Below are 17,944 nucleotides of genomic sequence, written 5' to 3' on the forward strand. Positions count from 1 at the left end.
GAATGATCATGCTGCTAACTCCTGTGCCCGTTTATACCGGTTTTATAGCCGTTTTAATGCCGACTGTGGGCGTTCACAGCAGCCTGGCAGAGCGGAAAAACCCACTGACAGCGCTAGGGTTAAGCATCCCCAACATGGCGGCGCGCCAGCGCACCGGGAAGACTACGTTTCCCATCGGCCCCCGCCCGCCGCCACACGTGACCCCGCCGGCCCAATGGAGAGCGGCGGAAGGCAGATATAGCCCTCCCTCCAGGGCCCGCTCCCTCCTTTCCGCCGGGCGGCGCGGTTCAAGATGGCGGTGCAGATATCCAAGAAGCGCAAGGTGAGGGCGGCGGCCCGGCTCGCCGCGGCCGCGGGGCGCTTCCATATCGGTGGGGTCGCGCTGGAGGCGGCCCCGGGCTTCGCCGGGGCGGGGCGGCGGCGAGGGGATGGCGGCGGATGCGGGAGGATGGCGGCGGATGCGGCTCGGTGGCCCGGCGGGGAACATGGCGGCGGGAGGCCGGGGTGAGGGAGCGCGGGGGGGGCCCTGCGTGGGCCCCGGGGCGGGGGAGGGAGCCATGATTCCCCCCCCCAAGCCCTGCGTGGGGCTTGCACAGGGCTCTGGGTTTGTGTGCACAGGGGAGGCAGGCTGGGGTTGTGCTGAGGGGCGCGGAGCGGTGCTGGAAGCTGATGAACTTGCTTGGTTTTTCCTTTTTTTTTTAGTGGGAAGGGTTTGGGTTTAGTGAGTCCCTGCTGCTGTGGGTCAGAGGGGCCGGGAGGGTGCAGGGCTCTGTGTGTCTTGGAGAGGGAGAGAGGCTTGGGGCCTGTGTACTGTCGGGGTGGAAGTGGGAGCCCTAGTAGTAGCACTCTGTGGGGCTGGTAAAGGGATGTGACCCCTCTAATTATTTTACGTAAATTTATAGTGAATCCAAGTACCACCGCAAAGACATAGTGAGCTGTGATTTCAGCCTTCAGCATGAAGCGGGACTGTAGCGAGGTGTGAATCAGGCAGTGGGGTAGGCTCCTGCTAGAAGTGAATTGTCTCTGGGAACTTCAGGGGAGGTGCTTTTATTTCTCCCCGCTGCTGCTTCCTTTCTGTGAGCGGAGAGACTGCCAGTCTGCAGGATGGTCCCAGGGATGAATTGCACCCGAACTCAGAACGTGAAAATCTTGTGTTCATGCTGAGCACTTGAACAGAGCTTGACTTGGTCCGTTTGTTTTTTAGTTTGTCGCTGATGGTATCTTCAAAGCTGAGCTGAATGAGTTTCTGACTCGTGAACTGGCTGAAGATGGGTACTCCGGAGTAGAAGTCCGGGTCACTCCAACCAGGACTGAGATTATCATACTTGCCACCAGGTAACTGAGATGCTGCTGTTGACTCACAGGTGCTGTGCAAGGCTCTGCGGGATGCTGCTGCAGGCTGAAGCTTAAAGTGGTAAATATTATTACGGGAAGCTACTTGGGAAAGAGATCCTGAAGTGAACTTTAGTGATCCAGCAGTGTTACAATCCCTGAACTAAGTTACATGCTCAGCGTGGAAGCTCTTTGGGATGGTTACAGGCTCAGACCTGGAAACACTTTTCTCAATCGTACTGTACTTTTTTTTTCCAGAACTCAAAATGTCCTGGGCGAGAAGGGGCGCCGCATCCGGGAGCTGACGGCTGTCGTGCAGAAGAGGTTTGGATTCCCTGAGGGAAGCGTTGAGGTAAAACTGCCTCTGTTAAACCAGTAGTAAGTGGGTTGTGCAGTTAGCTTTGTGCACTGTCTGGATGGTGTCAGCTGAAAGGCGGTTTGACTTGAAGATAACTTGGGGCGTGTTTTACCTGTTATCACAAAACACTCTTGCACTGAAATACAAAATGCTTTGCTGTTTGTGGTATTTTGAGTGCCATCACTTCAGCTGGTTTTCTCTGATTTCCCAACAAGGAGGATGCAGATAAAACTTTTTAAACTTATCTGTAAATATTTTATAGAGAATGTTGCTGTCCCAATATTGAGGTGAGAAGCTAGTCTAACAGCATAATGTTTAGTATTTCTGCATTGCTGTTAACCCTTATTGAATTCATAATGCTTCTGTCCCTACAAAGAAACCATTTTGGTGCAGAAAGGTCTTGCAGATTTTTGAGTATGATACTGTAATGAAATAGAGAGTAAAGTGACACACCAGTAATTTCTGCTCTTTTAATGTTTGAAATCTGGTGCCCTTACTAGTACTTTCGTCTAAAACAAATTAGGGGCCGGGGGGAATGTGTGGTCTGGGGTGGTGCTCGCATTTATTCCTGCTTGGCCAGTGTTGCTGGATCACATTATACAGCGAAGGTCGCTGATTATCTCCAGCAAATGCTTAAACATACTGAATGGCACGAACCCTCACAGAGCACATCATGATTTGTCAGCTCTAGGAATATTGTGTGCATGATTTTGAATGTCTGCTTCTCCTGAAGTATCAGACATTGTTCTCTTGGAGATGTTAGATTTAATACGCCTCACTCTCCCAGCTTTCAAAAATCAAACCTTTTCTTAGGTTTGATTTTAATACTTAAGCAGACTTAATGTAACTGATGTGTTGTAAAAACTGGGTTCAAGTGAAATTCTTGTGATGGTCTGGGTACCTCTCTCCAGTGATACCTAATGTTTTGGGGCTGTTTGAAGCAGCAGATCTTTGAGACTTGCACCATGGATATTTTAATAGTCTCCTGACTTTCAGTGGCATGTCATCAATGTGTCTCAGCTCTGCCAGGAGTAGGAGACAGGCACCAAAAGGAGTTAAGGGAGGGTAGTGTTTGAGGATAAAGCTTCTGCATGTAAATGTGGAAGGACTAACTGAACTGGGTGTAGAGGATGGAGCACAGAGTAGTATGAAGCTCCTGTGTTCTGTTAAATTAAAAGTGTCGTGAAATACAGCCCTGTTTCTGAGTTTACTTCGTTTCCTTTGTAGCTCTATGCCGAGAAGGTGGCCACGAGAGGTCTGTGTGCAATTGCTCAGGCAGAGTCCCTGCGGTACAAGCTTCTGGGAGGTTTAGCAGTGCGTCGGTGAGTAGAGCAAGTTGAACGTGATGGCACGGTGAGGAAGTGTGAGATTCAAATACCATTTCAAAAAAGCTCCTTTCCAACTTGTCTTTAGTTTGAAAATTTAGCCTAGTACTGTACTTGGAGAGGGCAGTTCATATTTTTGATAATTCTACCATATAGAAGCTTTTTGTTTAGTATACAGTTATTTTTGATAGCAATTGCTAGACAATGTATTTCAGACAAAATTTGAAGCCTTAGAGTAGATCAGATTACAAGTTGTCTGACTGGTGTGCATAAAGTTTGCATTTATTTCTTTCTGAATAAATGGGTGGAGGAGTGAAACACAATTTCAAGCCTTCTGGCTGAATGGTAGTTCAGGTGACAGTGGCCTTGCGTCTCAGATCCCTTCGGTGATGATAAGATGACGAGTCAGAAGTGGGCGGCTCTTGTTGTGGTACCTCTGCAGTGTCATGTTCTGTGATGCTGCGTGTGGTTCTTCAGCAGGAGCATCCTGTCATCATTGAATGATTTAGAGGCATTTGTCTGAGAAGGGATGGGGAGCTGCACTCCTGACGTGGGTCTGTTGGCCACCTTCAGCTTTGGAGCTGCTTTTGTGTCGCAAAGAATGTGTGCTTGTCACTGTTCCCACAACCTTACAAGGACCATAAGTCATAAGAGTTTTCGTAGGCTGGGTTTGACAGTGCTAAAACGGTGTGAAGATTTTTGCTGCTTTGCGTAGCATTGACAGAGCTTTGGTTGCATGGGTGTGCGTTCGGAAGGGTTTTTACAAACAGAAGTTGAAGTGTGATTTGTGTGTGCTTGAAATTGGTGTAAAATGCCTCCATGGAGCCATGTGGATTTGACAGAGTGGGAGTAACGCTGTGGCTGTTGCTGCTTTCTCCCTGCAGAGCCTGCTATGGTGTCCTCCGCTTCATCATGGAGAGCGGTGCCAAGGGTTGTGAGGTGGTTGTGTCCGGCAAACTCAGAGGTCAGCGTGCCAAGTCCATGAAGTTCGTGGATGGCTTGATGATCCACAGTGGAGACCCGGTGAATTACTACGTCGACACAGCCGTGCGTCACGTCCTTCTCCGGCAGGGTGAGTGGCTGGGATGCAGATCCCTTTGCAGCTCTGTTCGTTCCGTCTATCAGTGCTTCAGAGCCAGAAGCTCTCAACTCCTGGTGTCCTGTGCCTGGAGGTTGGAGGTTTCCATCTGTCACCTCTGGGGTGGTAACTCACATGGTTTTGATGCACCGCTGATCTTGCAGAGTGGTTCAATTGTGCTACCGCTAGTTCTGACTCTGAAAATCTGTTGTTTTCTTGGGCTTTTGCAACTAAGCTCTCACTGTGGAGTTTGCACGTTACATCTGAACTTTAGTTGCATTTGCGTTATGTGAATGGGAAGTGGAGAAGGGGCCTTCAGCAGACAACCGGATTTTGTGTAGTCATCCCAGGTCATCCACTTTTCTAGTGGTGGGGATTGAATGTTTCCAGTTGAGAATGTGGCTTTGGATTTTCCAGATACTCTTACTTGTGTCCTGTGGCCTCTGAGGTTGGTAGCAAAACAACTTACAAATGAAATGCGTATTGGTGGAGTTTAAGAGCTGTTGGCAGTTTGGATTCTGGCTTTCTTGGCTCCTAGGGGTAGGCAGACAGAAAACGGGTGCTACAAGACCCACGAAAAAGCAAGTGTCAGACAGTTTTCCCCCATAGCTGTGCCCTGGCAAGTCTGCCCAGCTGAACCAGCCAAGCCTGCTTACACTTGTCCTTCCCCCTGACAAAACACAAATGACTTCTGCATCTCAATTGGCTTTGGGTTACTTAATTGCAGAACAGCTGATGGAGGGATACGATGTAGGGATACTAGCATAGACAAAGCTATTCTCCACCTTCCCTTCGGTGATGATACGATGACGAGTCAGAAGGGATGTCCTTGTGTCATTGCAGCCTGTTCAGCGCCATGTTCTGTGGTGCTGTGCTAAGGCTGCCTTGGGCAGGATGTCCTACTCATTGGATGATTTAGAGGCATTTGTCTGAGAAGGGATGCAAAAAAACCCAGTGCAATTTTCTAGGAAAGTGAGCTGAGTTATCCCAGGAAGGACAGGATTTAAAACCAGGGTTAGCATGAGTTAAAGATATAGCACGTTTTCATCATAGTCCCAGGCTGCAGTTAGCAAAGGCAATGAATTGGATAAAGGTAAACATGCTGATGTAAATTCACGGTAATTAGATTTTTAAGCCATAGCACATTTGTGTTAATCAGCTTGCATCTTCAGTGTTGTCAGGAGGTGTTTTTGGTGCAGATAGCATATTTTGTACCCTTGGGGCTTGTCCCTGCTGAACGTGTGCTTGATATTTTGTGTTGAATGAGCATGTCTGTGTTGTCCTGTCACTCTTTGCAGGAGTACTGGGGATCAAAGTAAAGATTATGTTGCCCTGGGACCCGAGTGGAAAGATTGGCCCCAAAAAGCCTCTGCCAGACCACGTCAGCATTGTGGAACCCAAAGAAGAGATCTTGCCCACCACCCCCATTTCAGAGCAGAAAGGTGGCAAACCAGAACAGCCAGCCATGCCTCAGCCGGTTCCCACCGCCTGAGGGGTAAGTGCCTGCGAGCGGTGGGAGGATCCATGCGGAAAAGGTGTCATGTCACCAAAAAAGCTGTAAGGTAGCTGGGATACTGAGAAGAAAAGCTGCTGCATTGTACCAGGTGCAGCGATCAGCTGGGTTGGGTTTAGAGTATTGCCCTGGATGAAAGGGGGCATGGTTTAAGGCACGCTGCAAACCAGCTAAGCACACCCTTCAGTGAAGGTGAGATAACAAGTCTGAAAGGGAATATCCTTGTCCAAGTGCCCTGTTTCTGTGTTGCGTTCCACAGCATGGATTTGGGGACCTTGGGTCACAATTTGAGTGACTTAGAGGCATTTCTCTGAGAAGGATTCAGTGCCTTGGATATCCGTTTTCACATTGTACCCCTGCTACCGGTGTGCAGTTGACAGCACAGGGTATATATTCCTCATATACCCCCCGCCCCCATGGGATCCAGTTTGGGATAGACTTCGAAGCCAGTAATGTCGAGCACAATGTGTAGGCTCGTTTCATAAGTAAATAATCAAGGTTTGAAATCCCCTCTCCCTGAATGAGTAGTTTCTAAGACAGAAATTGATAGCTTGAAATTGTCTTGAGACTTGCTCTGGGTTGTTCCCAGTGAAAATGTGCAACTTCCTGCTTTTAAAAGTTCTGCTCACTTTCTCGGATTAGAGCAGCAGGAGGCACAGGGCCTAAGGCCTCTTCCAGAAGACTTCCTTAGCTGCTAGTGAAAGCCAGGCTGTGGTGTTCTCTGACTGAAGCTGGTCTTGTGTGAACAGGGAGAGTTAGGGAGTTTGCAGGGCCACAGTGAAACAAAGGAATCTGACTAGCAAGATCTGCTCCAGTGGGGAAAAGGGGGATCATTGGCTAAAATGCAAGCAGTGAGAGAAGCCATTTAAGTTGAAAACTTGGAGCCTGTTTGTTTGTTCCATGTTTTGGGTAGGAGAATGGTTACAGGAAATGGTTTGCCACCATCTCACTCAGTATTTTGTTTTTCGTTGTAGGGTTTGTAACATCTGCAACCAGAAGCTTGAGTATCCTGAAAACATCTCTTAATAAAATCACAAAAGACAGTGTTTGTGGAGGTGCTTTTTTTTTTTTTTTTGCAAGATGTATTCCAGGAAAGCCTTGCTCCCACCTTTGGTATGGAAGGAATTCTGTTGCATTTCTTCCAGCTTGCGTTACCCTTTTGGAGTGAACTTACCAGATTCTGACCTAAACAAAGTGGGGACAAAATGCTGATTTCTAGGTAGAGCTGGAGCAGCAGTCCGGTGTTTAGAGGGTCCCTATGAACTGGAATAGTACTGGTAACTCTTCAGTTGCATACCAGTCCCTTTCTCCAAGGTTTCCAGAAGGGGGAGCTTTTTTAGCAATATTCGAAGCAGTTGCAGTAGTCGATACCTTTCTGGCTTCAACTGAAGTATTACTATATTCTACGAAATGCTTTTTTCACCTCTGTACATCCATTTCCCTTGTCACTGAAGAGATGTTCACTATGTGACTTTCAGGGCTATGGACCGTATAGGAACATTATAGCTCCTGTTAGGGTCAGGTAACCTTAGCTGGTGGAGATATGGGGTGAGACAAACTTCTGAGTAGATATTTACACATTAGTTGGGGGAGAAAAAAAGTGTACGCTCTGGATTTCAAACCTTCTGTCCTAAGCTTTGAGATGGAAATACCTTTAAGCGATTGGGGAAGAAACTTGTCTTCCTCTGAGGCTTGAGGAGACAGTCTATTAATTTGTCACTGTATTAATAACTGGCTTTAATGAGCTGTAGGATAACGTAGGTAGATCCTGAAGTTGATAATAGATGACAAGGCTACTTGTGCTATTGAAATGCATAATCTGTAGGCAGGGATGTGTTTTCACTTCTGTTCCGTTGCTGTATGAATTACTTTTGGTGCTGTTCTTGTCTGCTGCAGTCAAGCTAAAGCCCTGTAGCTGAAGCAGTGAGACTGAGCATTTGGTTAAGTTTCAGGCAGAGATTCTAGTTCTGTCAGCTCCTTTGCCAGTATGTTTTTCAAAGTGCAGTAATGGGAAGAGACTGTTATGCACATCATAAGAGATAATGTTGTGCGTAGGATCAAGGCTTTGTTTTGTTCAGATTTCAAGAAATTCAGAACCTGTTTGTTGCATTAACAAAAATTGTACAAACCTGCAAAATTTGTTGCTTAGGAATAGCTTTTACATCCAGATTTCCATTTTCAGGAGGCTCCTCTGCAGGAGTTAGGCAGGCAACTTATGAACTGGAATTTCAAACTGATGGTGTCAGGAACTGGTCTGTCTGGCAGCGTGTGTGGATGTGTGAGCCTCAGCCTTCCTGTTCCCAGCTTCTCTGGCAGGCCTCCTGGAAACCCGGCCTGGCAGGGTGCTGGCTGGGAAGCTGGTTAAGTCTGTCAGAAACGGATGTGCCTTCTCAGGGTGTCAGAGAATGAGTCTGATTGCAGGTTTCTGTGCGCATCTTTCAGTGGAAAGCTTTAAAAAAAAGTTATTACATGTTAAAGTGTTAGAGTAAGTAATACCAACTTTAATTTTTGATTTTAAATACGAATTTGAATTTGGAAAATCTGAAAGAAAAAAAAGTGACAGAACAGCTTTGTCACTTTATAGGAGCAGGAAGGCCTGTGTGAAAGCTGGAAGGCCTGAAGCAATAGAAGAGTGACACGCAGTGCAAGGCCTTGCATGTTGTGTCTAAATTCTTAAAACGTCCCCGTATGCTAGATGATGATGAGCTAGAAATTTCTCCTGCAGTCCTCCAGTGAGGGCTGGCTTTCCTGGAGATCGCTCTGCTTGCTTCTGGTTTAAAGCCCTCCAACCCAGTCCCTCAGCCTATTAATCTCACAGTGCTGATCACTGGTGGAATCAAGAGATGTTTAGTTGGTTGTGTGTAAGATCAGGAGATGTGCCAGTAGTGTCTTTAGGAGTGGTATTGCTGTACCTCTCTTCTTGAGAGATCCGTCATGTGAGAAGTTGAGGACAACATCAAGGATTACCGCTCTGGTGAGACCCCACCTGCAGCACTGCGTCCAGCTCTGGAGTCCTCAGCACAGGAAAGACATGGACCTGCTTGAGCGGGTCCAGAGGAGGCCACAAAAATGATGAGAGGGTGGAACACCTCTCCTGTGAGAACAGGCTGAGAGAGTTGGGGTTGTTCAACTTGGAGAAGAGAAGGCTCTGGCCTTTCAATACTTAAAGGGGGCTTATAAGAAAGCTGGGGACAGACTTTTTAGCAGGGCCTGTAGTGATAGGACAAGGGGGAATGGTTTTAAACTAAAAGAGGGGAGATTCAGACTAGATAGAAGGAAGAAATTTTTTATGATGAGGGTGGTAAAACATTGGCACAGGTTGCCCAGAGCGGTGGGAGATGCCCCATCCCTGGAAACATTCCAGACCAGGTTGGACGGGGCTCTGAGCAACCTGATCTAGCTGAAGATGTCCCTGCTTATTGCAGGGGGGTTGGACTAGGTGACCTTGAAAGGTCCCTTCCAACCCAAACCATTCTATGATTATCCCGTAACGGTCGAGGTTTGCACGTGTGAACTGAATACCTTTCTAGCATGCGTTGGTTGGAGTATCCCACTGCCATGAGCTGTTTGAAGAAGCTGCTAAAGGAGAGGTAGGGAGCTCATTCAGTTCCCTGTGTCTTCAGGGTGCTGTCTTCCCTACGATGAAAAACATGAGCATTTAAAGCTACTTGCAAGACAAGCTGGGGGTAGGATGAGCTCAGGAGCTCTGGAAAACTTTTACCTTGCAATATTGCTATTCTAGGTTGATGGTGTTCCTGGGCTGCTATGGTTAGTGCTGGAGATGGCTTCTGTAATTTTGTGCAGTGAAAGACTGATCTGGCAAGCACCCGGTGCTTTTTCAGTCTGTGAGGAGCTCCACACGGATGTGTGTGCCTGCCCACCCCAGACGTGTGCTATTTTAGCACAGGAAACATGGTAGATGTCTGTGGCTTTAGTTTTGCTTGTGACTTGAGTGGCAGAAGGTTGCATGCTTGAACGGACAGCAGGTTAATCCCTCTCCAGCAGTGGAAGGACATGGGCCAGCAGGGTCTGACGCTGCTGGATTCTCCAACTGTGGAAGGCATATTTAGCTGTATGGCTGCAGCAATGGTGCAGGTTCTTGCAGTTCTTTTTCCTCTTCTATTTCCCTCGATTGGATCCCAGCTAGAGAAGCTTTGGGTTGTAGGGTCAGGAAGGCTGGTCCCTGTGGCTAACAGCTCACTTTTTATTCCTAACGCTGCTGTATTCTAACAGCCATTTGCTGCTCTTGTTAAATTGCGGGGCAGGGCAGTAGGTCCTTTACCTGTGACGCATTGAAGATGCTGGATACTTGCAGTTTCAGGAGAAAAATTTAAAAGTGAAAAGCCGACTTGCTAATAGCATTCCTTTTCCATGATGGACATGTTATAGGAATTCATCTGTTGTGTATTAAGTGTAACTTTTGTCCATAATTACCAGATTAAGAAAGGTGTATTGGATTTAAGGATGGCAAGGAACCTCTCTAAGCTCTGTTAAGAGTATTTTGTCTCCACCCAAACCCTGCAAGTGACTGTGGCTGCCAGAGGTTCATTGAAAAAATTTTATTGCAAAATTATACAACTGTCATTGTGTGGTACAAGAACAGACAATAAAAGCCATCAGACGCCTGCATCCACATGATGCAAATTATTCACAATATCCCACAGTGTGTTCTTGCCTTGCCCACCCCTTTTACCCCCCCCCCCATCCTCCGTAACGCATTACAGCGTGTGGGTTTCAGTGCGCTGATTCACCGGGTAGCGTCTAGCATACACACCGGGCTTTAGGCTTCCTGTGCATTTGGGTACATCCTTGTGGATTGCCTCCTACCTCCCAACACAGTGGGGAAAGCACCTGGGAATGTGATCTGGGAGGAGGTTTAAGGACAAGAATCTCCCATTCTGGCTGGCTTGGATAGGAATTAGGGCAGACGAGCTTTTCTGCAATTGTGTAACCTTGCAAACCTGGAGAAGGCATGGTCGGGTCAAACTTGGGGGCCCAAGCTGCTGTATTTTTGCCTGTAGGAAACACCTAATAAAGAGACTTAGTTGTAACTTAATAAATAAGTGGAAATAGTCCGGTGTGTGGTCTGAGAAAATGCAGTATTGGGCTTCTGTGTAGCAACCTGACAGCAAGCACATTGACAGGGAAATAAAAACAAGGAATGAAGTCACTGTCCTTGCTGGTTTCAAATAACAGGCACTTAAGTTTGTGATGCACAGATTTCTCTCCTTTCAATAATCTTGTCATTACTTGCTTTGTGATGTCTCTCAGTGCGTAGCAAGGCTTACCTGACACATGCTTCAATGCTCATGGGATCGTATCAGTTACTTCTTTAAATAGTATTAACCTGATGATATCCCTTAAAGAGAAGATGACAGGAATAGCCTCCAAGTCTAGGCTGGAGCAGGCTGTGAAACTTGCTAATTATCAGACATAAATACGAGTATAACTATAAATACATTTGTTTTTCAGCGTGCCCTTATCCAGGTCAGCCAACAGGGAGCTAAAGTATCGTGGAGGAGAGGAGCTTGAGAAAAGGGTCATTAGGAAGTCGGGTAACGGCAGCTCTAAAGCTTTGTATTTAAACAAGAAAGTGGAAGTGAACCTGATCCACCTCCCTGCGCGAAGCCAGCAGGAGTCCTTTGGCCTGCTACGGGAGCTGACAGGTACCAGCCCTGGTCATAATTGGGAGAACCTTCACAGTGGTAACTGTCTCTTTCCCAGCCCTATGTGCCGATGCAGAAGCACCAAGAGAAGTGGAGTTCCTCTGTTTGCCTGGGACAAGGTGTTTAATTCCAGATGTTGGCCCAACAGCTCCCTTCATGATCGCCAGAGGGGTGGAGCACAGCTATTTCTGTCAAGCAAGAGTGTCAAAGCGACCTCAGGTTTATCTTTCTAGAAGCCCATCTGCTCTTTGGCCTCTCTGCTGACACCACTAAGCCACTTACTTCTCCGTGAAGTATTGAGTAAAGCTGCGCTTGGCTTTGCAGCGAATGTTCTACCTAAGGAGCTGATGCCCTGTTGCGATTGAAGCACCTAAGAGTCATCCAGAGCAGGGTTAGGCAGGACAGAAGGGCCCAACTCCATACAATGTCTGTTCTTACATGCTGTCATGGTCCTGCTCTGCTCCCAGGACCATAGAGGGGGCTCGATTGCAGAATTGGGCCTTCGTCCTCCATTATATATCGCTGAAGATAGAAGAGAGAAGCAAAGAACAACTGCAAAGCGACCAGAGCAGCTCTGGTGTGGTGCTGCGTAGCATCAAAGGGAGAGAAAAGTGAGTGGCAGAGCTAAATGTGCAGCAATATTTGAGATGGAAGGGTGGAGGGCTTGTGCCCTTGCAGGGCTGATGGTAGCAGCAAGGTACTTAGCGGGAGGCTTAACCCTAGTGCAGGGAGGAGCTAGGATTCAGCCTGAACATCTCAGCTGAGGATGCCAGTAGCTGAGACAGTGCATGCCAGTTCCCTTCCACTCCTAGTGACCCTCTTGTGCCAGGCTCCCCTGTTCCTCTCTGGAGGTGGGTTTGTGCAATAAGTATTTTGGGGTGAGGTAAAGTGTATGCTGGTTTCTCATCACAATGCACCCTGGTCTGAATAGCACCCATAGTTCGAGAAGGATACAAAATAGTGTTTCCCCTTTTTTGAAATCCCCCACTAAAACACACAAACCAAAGCTCTGGGGAAAAAAACCCACCTAACTACAACTCATCACGCATCTTGTCCCCTTTGGGCTTCACGAGCCTGCCGATGAAGAGAATGGAGTTGGTTTTACTGTCCTTGATCATGAAGATAAAGGGGTGGTCAGCATAGAAGAGCTTGGGGTTCCTCATCTCCTCTCGGCCGTAGATGTCAGCATCATAGGGGTTCCCTTCCGTGTCCCATTCAAGAGCAGCAGCGTGGAAGACGTTGGACAGGTAAAGGTCTTTCTTGCCAGAGATCTTTGACAAGTCAGCCTTGGTTTTGTCAATGGCTTCTGTCAGGCCCAGATCAGCCAAGTGTTTCTAGGAGGAAAAAAAAAAGAGGTCAGCAACCCTCCCAGAGATGACACAGTGCAATCCTTTCCAGCCATGGTTAGACTAGCCGCTGGAAAAAGGATGACGGGCACAGATAACCCATCATCCCACTATCTTCTCTCCCACCCCAAAGAACTGTAAGACCCAACTGTTTTCTTTAAGGACCTCCTTTACCTGAAGGTCGTGACTGACTTCCAGGATGACTTTAGGCAGCGAGATGGCCACTGATCTCTTCTTCATCTTGCCAGCCCAGGCCTTTAGCTGCTCCCTGTTCAGCAGTTTCTCAACCCTCTCCAGAGGCTCCACATGGTTTGGCATGATAAAAAGCATGCTGGAGAGCTTGTGAGCAAGTGGCATCTCTACCACCTGGAGCTTCTCTGTCTCATCGTCATAGTAATTGTAGAGACCTTGAAATCAGAAGCAGGGAATGGTGAGATGTGGAGCAGAGGCAAAGCTACCCACAACCTTGTTGTGAATGCACCCTGGACTTCCCCTGACCAGCAAGGGAAGTGAGTCTGAACGCTGTTTTGGGAACTGGCCCAGTGTTACTGGAGTTCGCAACAACTCAAAACTGTGTCTCTCATTGGCGTGCTGAGCTAGGATTTATTCCTAACAGCCAAGCACCCAATAGTAAACATGGATTCTCTCTGCTCACAGAGAGATTGAATCAGCAGAACAAGCACGCCCTGCTTTCTTCTCTCTCACTTATTGCCCGTGAGGCAAAACAATCTTGGAAACAGTTGGTGGAAAACTGGGTAACGGAGCAGCAGAGAGCGTAACTCCGGTGGGTCTTGACATGGGGCAGGAGGTTTGCAACTTACCTGTGCGATGCATCATGGGAACTCCCACAGTGTAGGAACGGCTCACCATGAAGCCACGGTTGTCCACCATCTTATGATGGAACTTCTCATCCCAGTGAGCTACAGGAGAGAGAAATTCAGCTTGTAAGAAAAGGGAATGGGTGGTTATTTCATGCACAGTTCCTAACTAGTCGCTCTCAAAAAGAGCGTGCCTCCAGTGGACCTAGGATTTGTTCACCTTCCCATCTGGGCTGCTACGTATTGGCTCAGGCTAGGTTTTGGGTCACTTGTATCAAGAATTGAAGGTAGAACTTACGCTTGAAGAACATGGCATTGACAATGAGGGCCCCATCAGTTTTCTCAACATCTTTCGTGACCTCTGGGAGTTTCCCATCCGTGGTCTGGGCTGCCCACTCGTTAATGGATTTCAGGGCACTCCTCTTGTCTCGGAAGTTGATCTTGGAGTGCTCGTAGTTGTAGTGTTTCTTGCTGTTCTTCACAAAGTCATCGGCAAAGTTGATGGAGGCAGGGCCGTACAAGCGGTTGCCCATCTTCCAGGTGACGTTGCGGGCTGTGCTGTTGCTGACCTCGTTCAGGAGCTCGGACAACCCGCTGTGCACGTAGTCATCGTTCAGTTTGTCCGCGCTGAGCACTGCCTTGGCTTGGGAGGCAGTTGTGGCCTTGCCCCCGAGGGACACGAGGCCGAGGGAAGAGGCCACGACCACGGGGGACAGCAGGATGTTCTCCATGTTCTTGTCTTTCGCCATGGCATGGTAGAGGTTGAAGGCCAGCGTTGTGCTGCGGTCAGCCAGCGTTGTTGCCTTGTCGCTCAGCTTCCTGTCCTCCGAGGGCACGGCTGCGGCGAGGCCGCAGAGAGCAAGCACTGGAATAATCCACATGGCTTCAGCAGCACCCAACACCTCTGAGGACCTGCTGGGCAAGAAGAGCTCACCGTCAGCATGATTCAAGCCCTTCCTGGAGCATTCAGAGACCCCAGGGGCTCTTCCAGTGAAACCCACTCCTAGGCTCCAGTGACAGCCAGAGCATCTGCATCAAGGCATCACTTGGGGTGCAACGATCCCAAGTCCACACTGGGCTTTCCCCGGAGCAACGATTAATCTTCAAGTGTCCAGGCTGCACTCTGGCATGCAGAGCCTGTGCTTTTTGAATGAAAGCGTCCTTTTTAAGCAATTTTACTATATTACTATATGTTCATGTACAGTAAATGATTTAAGGAGGGGCCAGGGAATGGAAGCAACAGATATTTCTGTCCCCAGAGCCTCTGCCCTGGTCAGGAAAAGCTAAAAGCAGGATGTTTCTGCTGCCCAGGGGCCACGTAGCATAGTGCTGCCCGTCGATCCAGGGGCTGTCCCCGGTCAGTGTACGGCAGGGATCGTCCTCTCTGGGGACGCCAGCTCGGTACCCAAATGCTCAGCTTTTTAGACACTAGATGGAGCACATGAGCTTCCACCAAGCTAAGTCAGAGGGGCCCCTTGAGAAGATCCAACGCTGTCTGGTCAGCTCTGTCTGACTTTATTTTGCCTGTACAGCCCTGCCAGGGAGGTACCGGGGCAGAGGAAGGGGGTGGACCCCTCCTTTGCCCCAGCAGAGCCCCTTCCCAATACATTCATGCATTAGGTAGATGCATCTCATCACAACGTAGGTGCACCCGTCCCCAGTGAGGGCTCTGAGCTCCTAGCTTCTATAAATCTGCAGACTGACCAGTCCTAAATGCCATGCCTGAAAGCTCTTTGGAGCTCACCCCTCCTGCCTCCGAGGCTATAACCTGTCCCCAGACCTTCCCTCCCTCCTGACTTCATGCTGCTCGCAGCAAACCTTCCTGACAGCAGATCCTCAGGGCTTAAATTCCACCTTCGTGCCCAAAGCGAGCTTTTGGGTGAGCGTCATGCTCAAGGCTACAGTGAAGTTTCGTTCCTTGGTCCTCTCCTCCCACCCTGCTCCTGGCCAGCCTCAGAGGCTGCTCCTTGCATGCGGAGACAAGAAAGGGCTGCAACAGGGCAGCTTCAGGGTTAAAGCAAACAAACAGAGCAGGAAGCAGAAGGGCCCGCTGGGATTGCATATGGAAGGAAACACGCACATAGCCCGAAGCAAAGAGAGCTCGCAGTTGCACCAGGGACCCTTTGCCAGAGTGGGAATTACATTACGTAGCCTCAGAGAGGGAGGCAATTTGTATCCGAAAATCTTTTTGGGAGCAAGCCTTCCGTTGAAGGGAAGAGCCATCCCGGCTACCTAAGAGCAAAGACTTGTGCAACAGGCTCAAAACTGCCCTTGATGCACTTCTATGGTGCAGACAGCATCGGGTGCGGCAAGCATTTAAAATCTGAGGGTTTTTCTTTTGTTTTTTTCGTTCCCTTTTATTTCTAAAGATACCTTGAAACTGTTTCATAGTGAGGTCAACGTTTGCCTTTTTCATTCTGAAAGAAAACAGATACATGGAGTAGTTCTCTTGCGAGCAACGGGGGGCCCACGCCGCTTACATCCTCAGCTTAAAAAAGATTCATTACTTCAGAGACTGGTGAGAAATTTGGCCGGGCGCGCTGGGCTGCCATGAGTGACCCAGCCCGCGGCGGCGAGACAGAGAGCAATTTTGTCCATCCTTGGATTATGGCTGAGATTATTGGTGAATTCATAACCCAGGGCTGAAAATAGAGGGAATGTGGGGGAATGCGCAGCCGATAACATCCTCTCTTGCGTTTGTACGGCCCAGCCCTGCAAGGGGACGCCCCGTGCCAACGTGGCATGCCGCAGACCTCCTCGGGGCTGTCGGGGACCCGCTCTCCCGGCAGGATTTGGAGGTGCCATCGCCCACGACAGCCAGCCAGAGGCACGCACCCCTTCGAGGGCTGTATCTCTCCCATAAGCAAGACAAAGCCGCAGGACGGAGGCATGCAAGCAAAAGGCCATCTCCATGTCAGCAGAGGGACGTGACGCTTTGTTAAGGCAGACAGAAGGACAGGGTTAGTCAGTCTTGTCGCAGGGAGGCTGGAGCGAGAGCTCTCCCTCCTGCGCTGGGCTAGTGCCCAAGGTCCCGGAGGCTCCCAGGCTGGGCAGGAGCAGGGGCTGGAGGCTTTCTCCAGCCAGGACTGCTCCGGGACCACTTGGACCAAGTTGGTGCTTCCCTTATCCCCCTCTTCTCTTTCTTCACCCCCTGAAAGCTTCTCCTGGGTGTAAAACCAGGGTGGAGCTTCGCTGCAACCCATCTCTAGCAAACTGGAGGGGGGGGGGGGAATCTTTTAGTGTCTTTTCTCGAAAAAACAGAGCCAGCTTGTGGGGCAGTCTTGGACCCTACCCATATCCCCCACTTCAACCCACCCCAATGCAACGCAACCCCCTTCCCCCATGCAGCCCCTTTTCCCCCATGCAATACACCCCCCCCCCCGCGCCTTCCCTGCCCTATGGGGCCAGCCAGGAGCATGCAGGACCCCAAAATAACACCCGGCCTAGCTGCAATCTCAGCTTGGCCGCATCCCTGCCTGGCAGCGGTCCATGCGAGCCCGGGCTACCCCGGCCCCCCCCCCACCCCCCGATCCCCCCCCTCCCCTCCCCGTTACCTGCGGCGGGGCGGGCGCGGTGCGGGGTTGGGACGCTGCTTTGCTCGGCTCCCCTGTGCACCTCGCGGTCCCGCGGAGGGGGTATATAAGGGGCCGGGGAGAAACTTCTGGAAAGTTGGGAAAAACCTCTCAAAAACGCCTAGGGAGGGAGAGGAAGGGGAGGATCCGATAAAGCTCTCCCGGCCTCCCGCCAATGGCAGGGAGCGCCCGGCCCTGCTGCTGCTGCTGCAAGGGGGGGGGGGGGGGGGGTCCGGCGGGGCTGGGGGGGACGCGTGGTCCCTCCTTCTGCCGGCACGGCCGGAGCTGCCTCTCTGCCTGCCCCCAGCCAGGCCTTACAGCAGGGCTATGGGAGGCTCTCCCAAGCCAAAAGGGTGCTTTTGCATTTTTACGGGGCTCTGGCCCATCTTATTTCCTCCCCGCCCCCCCCCCCCCGGCACTTCTTGAGGCTGGTTGTTGGCACATGAGGCGGGTGGTTTATTTATTTTTTCCGGGGTGTCATCCTCCATCAAGTCAAGGGTTGTTGCAAAGGGCTTCAGCCATGACCGGGGCAGTCACAGGCAGCAATGTTTAACATCTGCACCCGGTTCAAGCCACATCTTGCCATCTGAAATGCCCCCACCCGTTCGGTGATACCCAAGGGGACCTGCATTCGCAGGTCCTGATGCCAGGGGATTTGCAGGGACCTCATGGCCAAGTTACAGACAGCTGGAGAGCTTCCTCATATTGCTGTATCCCACAGAGACTGGTTTTCCATCCATCTCCCCACCTGTACTAACACCCCCTCTTTTTCCCCGGCAGCTGGGCTGTTGGAGTGGTGAACTTCTTACCCCTCACATCTTCCATACTTCCAAATCTCCCCCTGCACCATAGGTATGAGAGCAGCAGGGCGGTTGGGGTCTGTTCTTCATTGTAGCGTAACACCATGGCAAAATCCTCATGTCTGGCAAACTTACG

At 49.8% G+C, this 17,944-nt stretch overlaps 2 protein-coding genes and 2 non-coding genes across 4 annotated transcripts; 3 read left to right on the forward strand and 1 right to left on the reverse strand.

The window, feature by feature from the left end:
* Positions 1 to 282: 282 nt before the first annotated feature.
* Positions 283 to 6,649, forward strand: RPS3 (ribosomal protein S3). The gene is made up of 7 exons (XM_050893702.1): positions 283 to 322; positions 1,205 to 1,335; positions 1,591 to 1,684; positions 2,918 to 3,012; positions 3,900 to 4,087; positions 5,392 to 5,588; positions 6,581 to 6,649. The coding sequence occupies exons 1-6, from the start codon at positions 293 to 295 to the stop codon at positions 5,583 to 5,585; spliced, it is 732 nt and encodes a 243-aa protein (XP_050749659.1). The 5' UTR covers positions 283 to 292; the 3' UTR covers positions 5,586 to 5,588; positions 6,581 to 6,649.
* Positions 3,397 to 3,543, forward strand: LOC127029802 (small nucleolar RNA SNORD15). Its single transcript, XR_007768233.1, has one exon. It is a non-coding gene; the product is annotated as a small nucleolar RNA SNORD15 (small nucleolar RNA).
* On the forward strand, positions 4,884 to 5,031 carry LOC127029801 (small nucleolar RNA SNORD15). The gene has a single exon (XR_007768232.1). It is a non-coding gene; the product is annotated as a small nucleolar RNA SNORD15 (small nucleolar RNA).
* A 3,656-nt stretch (positions 6,650 to 10,305) lies between the features above and the next one.
* SERPINH1 (serpin family H member 1) lies at positions 10,306 to 17,067 on the reverse strand. The gene is made up of 5 exons (XM_050901541.1): positions 16,991 to 17,067; positions 13,735 to 14,348; positions 13,440 to 13,538; positions 12,793 to 13,025; positions 10,306 to 12,606 (listed from the first exon to the last, which is right to left on the reverse strand). The coding sequence occupies exons 2-5, from the start codon at positions 14,315 to 14,317 to the stop codon at positions 12,304 to 12,306; spliced, it is 1,218 nt and encodes a 405-aa protein (XP_050757498.1). The 5' UTR covers positions 14,318 to 14,348; positions 16,991 to 17,067; the 3' UTR covers positions 10,306 to 12,303.
* Between the last annotated feature and the right edge of the window lie 877 nt (positions 17,068 to 17,944).

The sequence above is a fragment of the Gymnogyps californianus genome, chromosome 1, assembly GCF_018139145.2.
Source record: "Gymnogyps californianus isolate 813 chromosome 1, ASM1813914v2, whole genome shotgun sequence".
NCBI classification, from domain to species: Eukaryota; Metazoa; Chordata; class Aves; order Accipitriformes; family Cathartidae; genus Gymnogyps; species Gymnogyps californianus.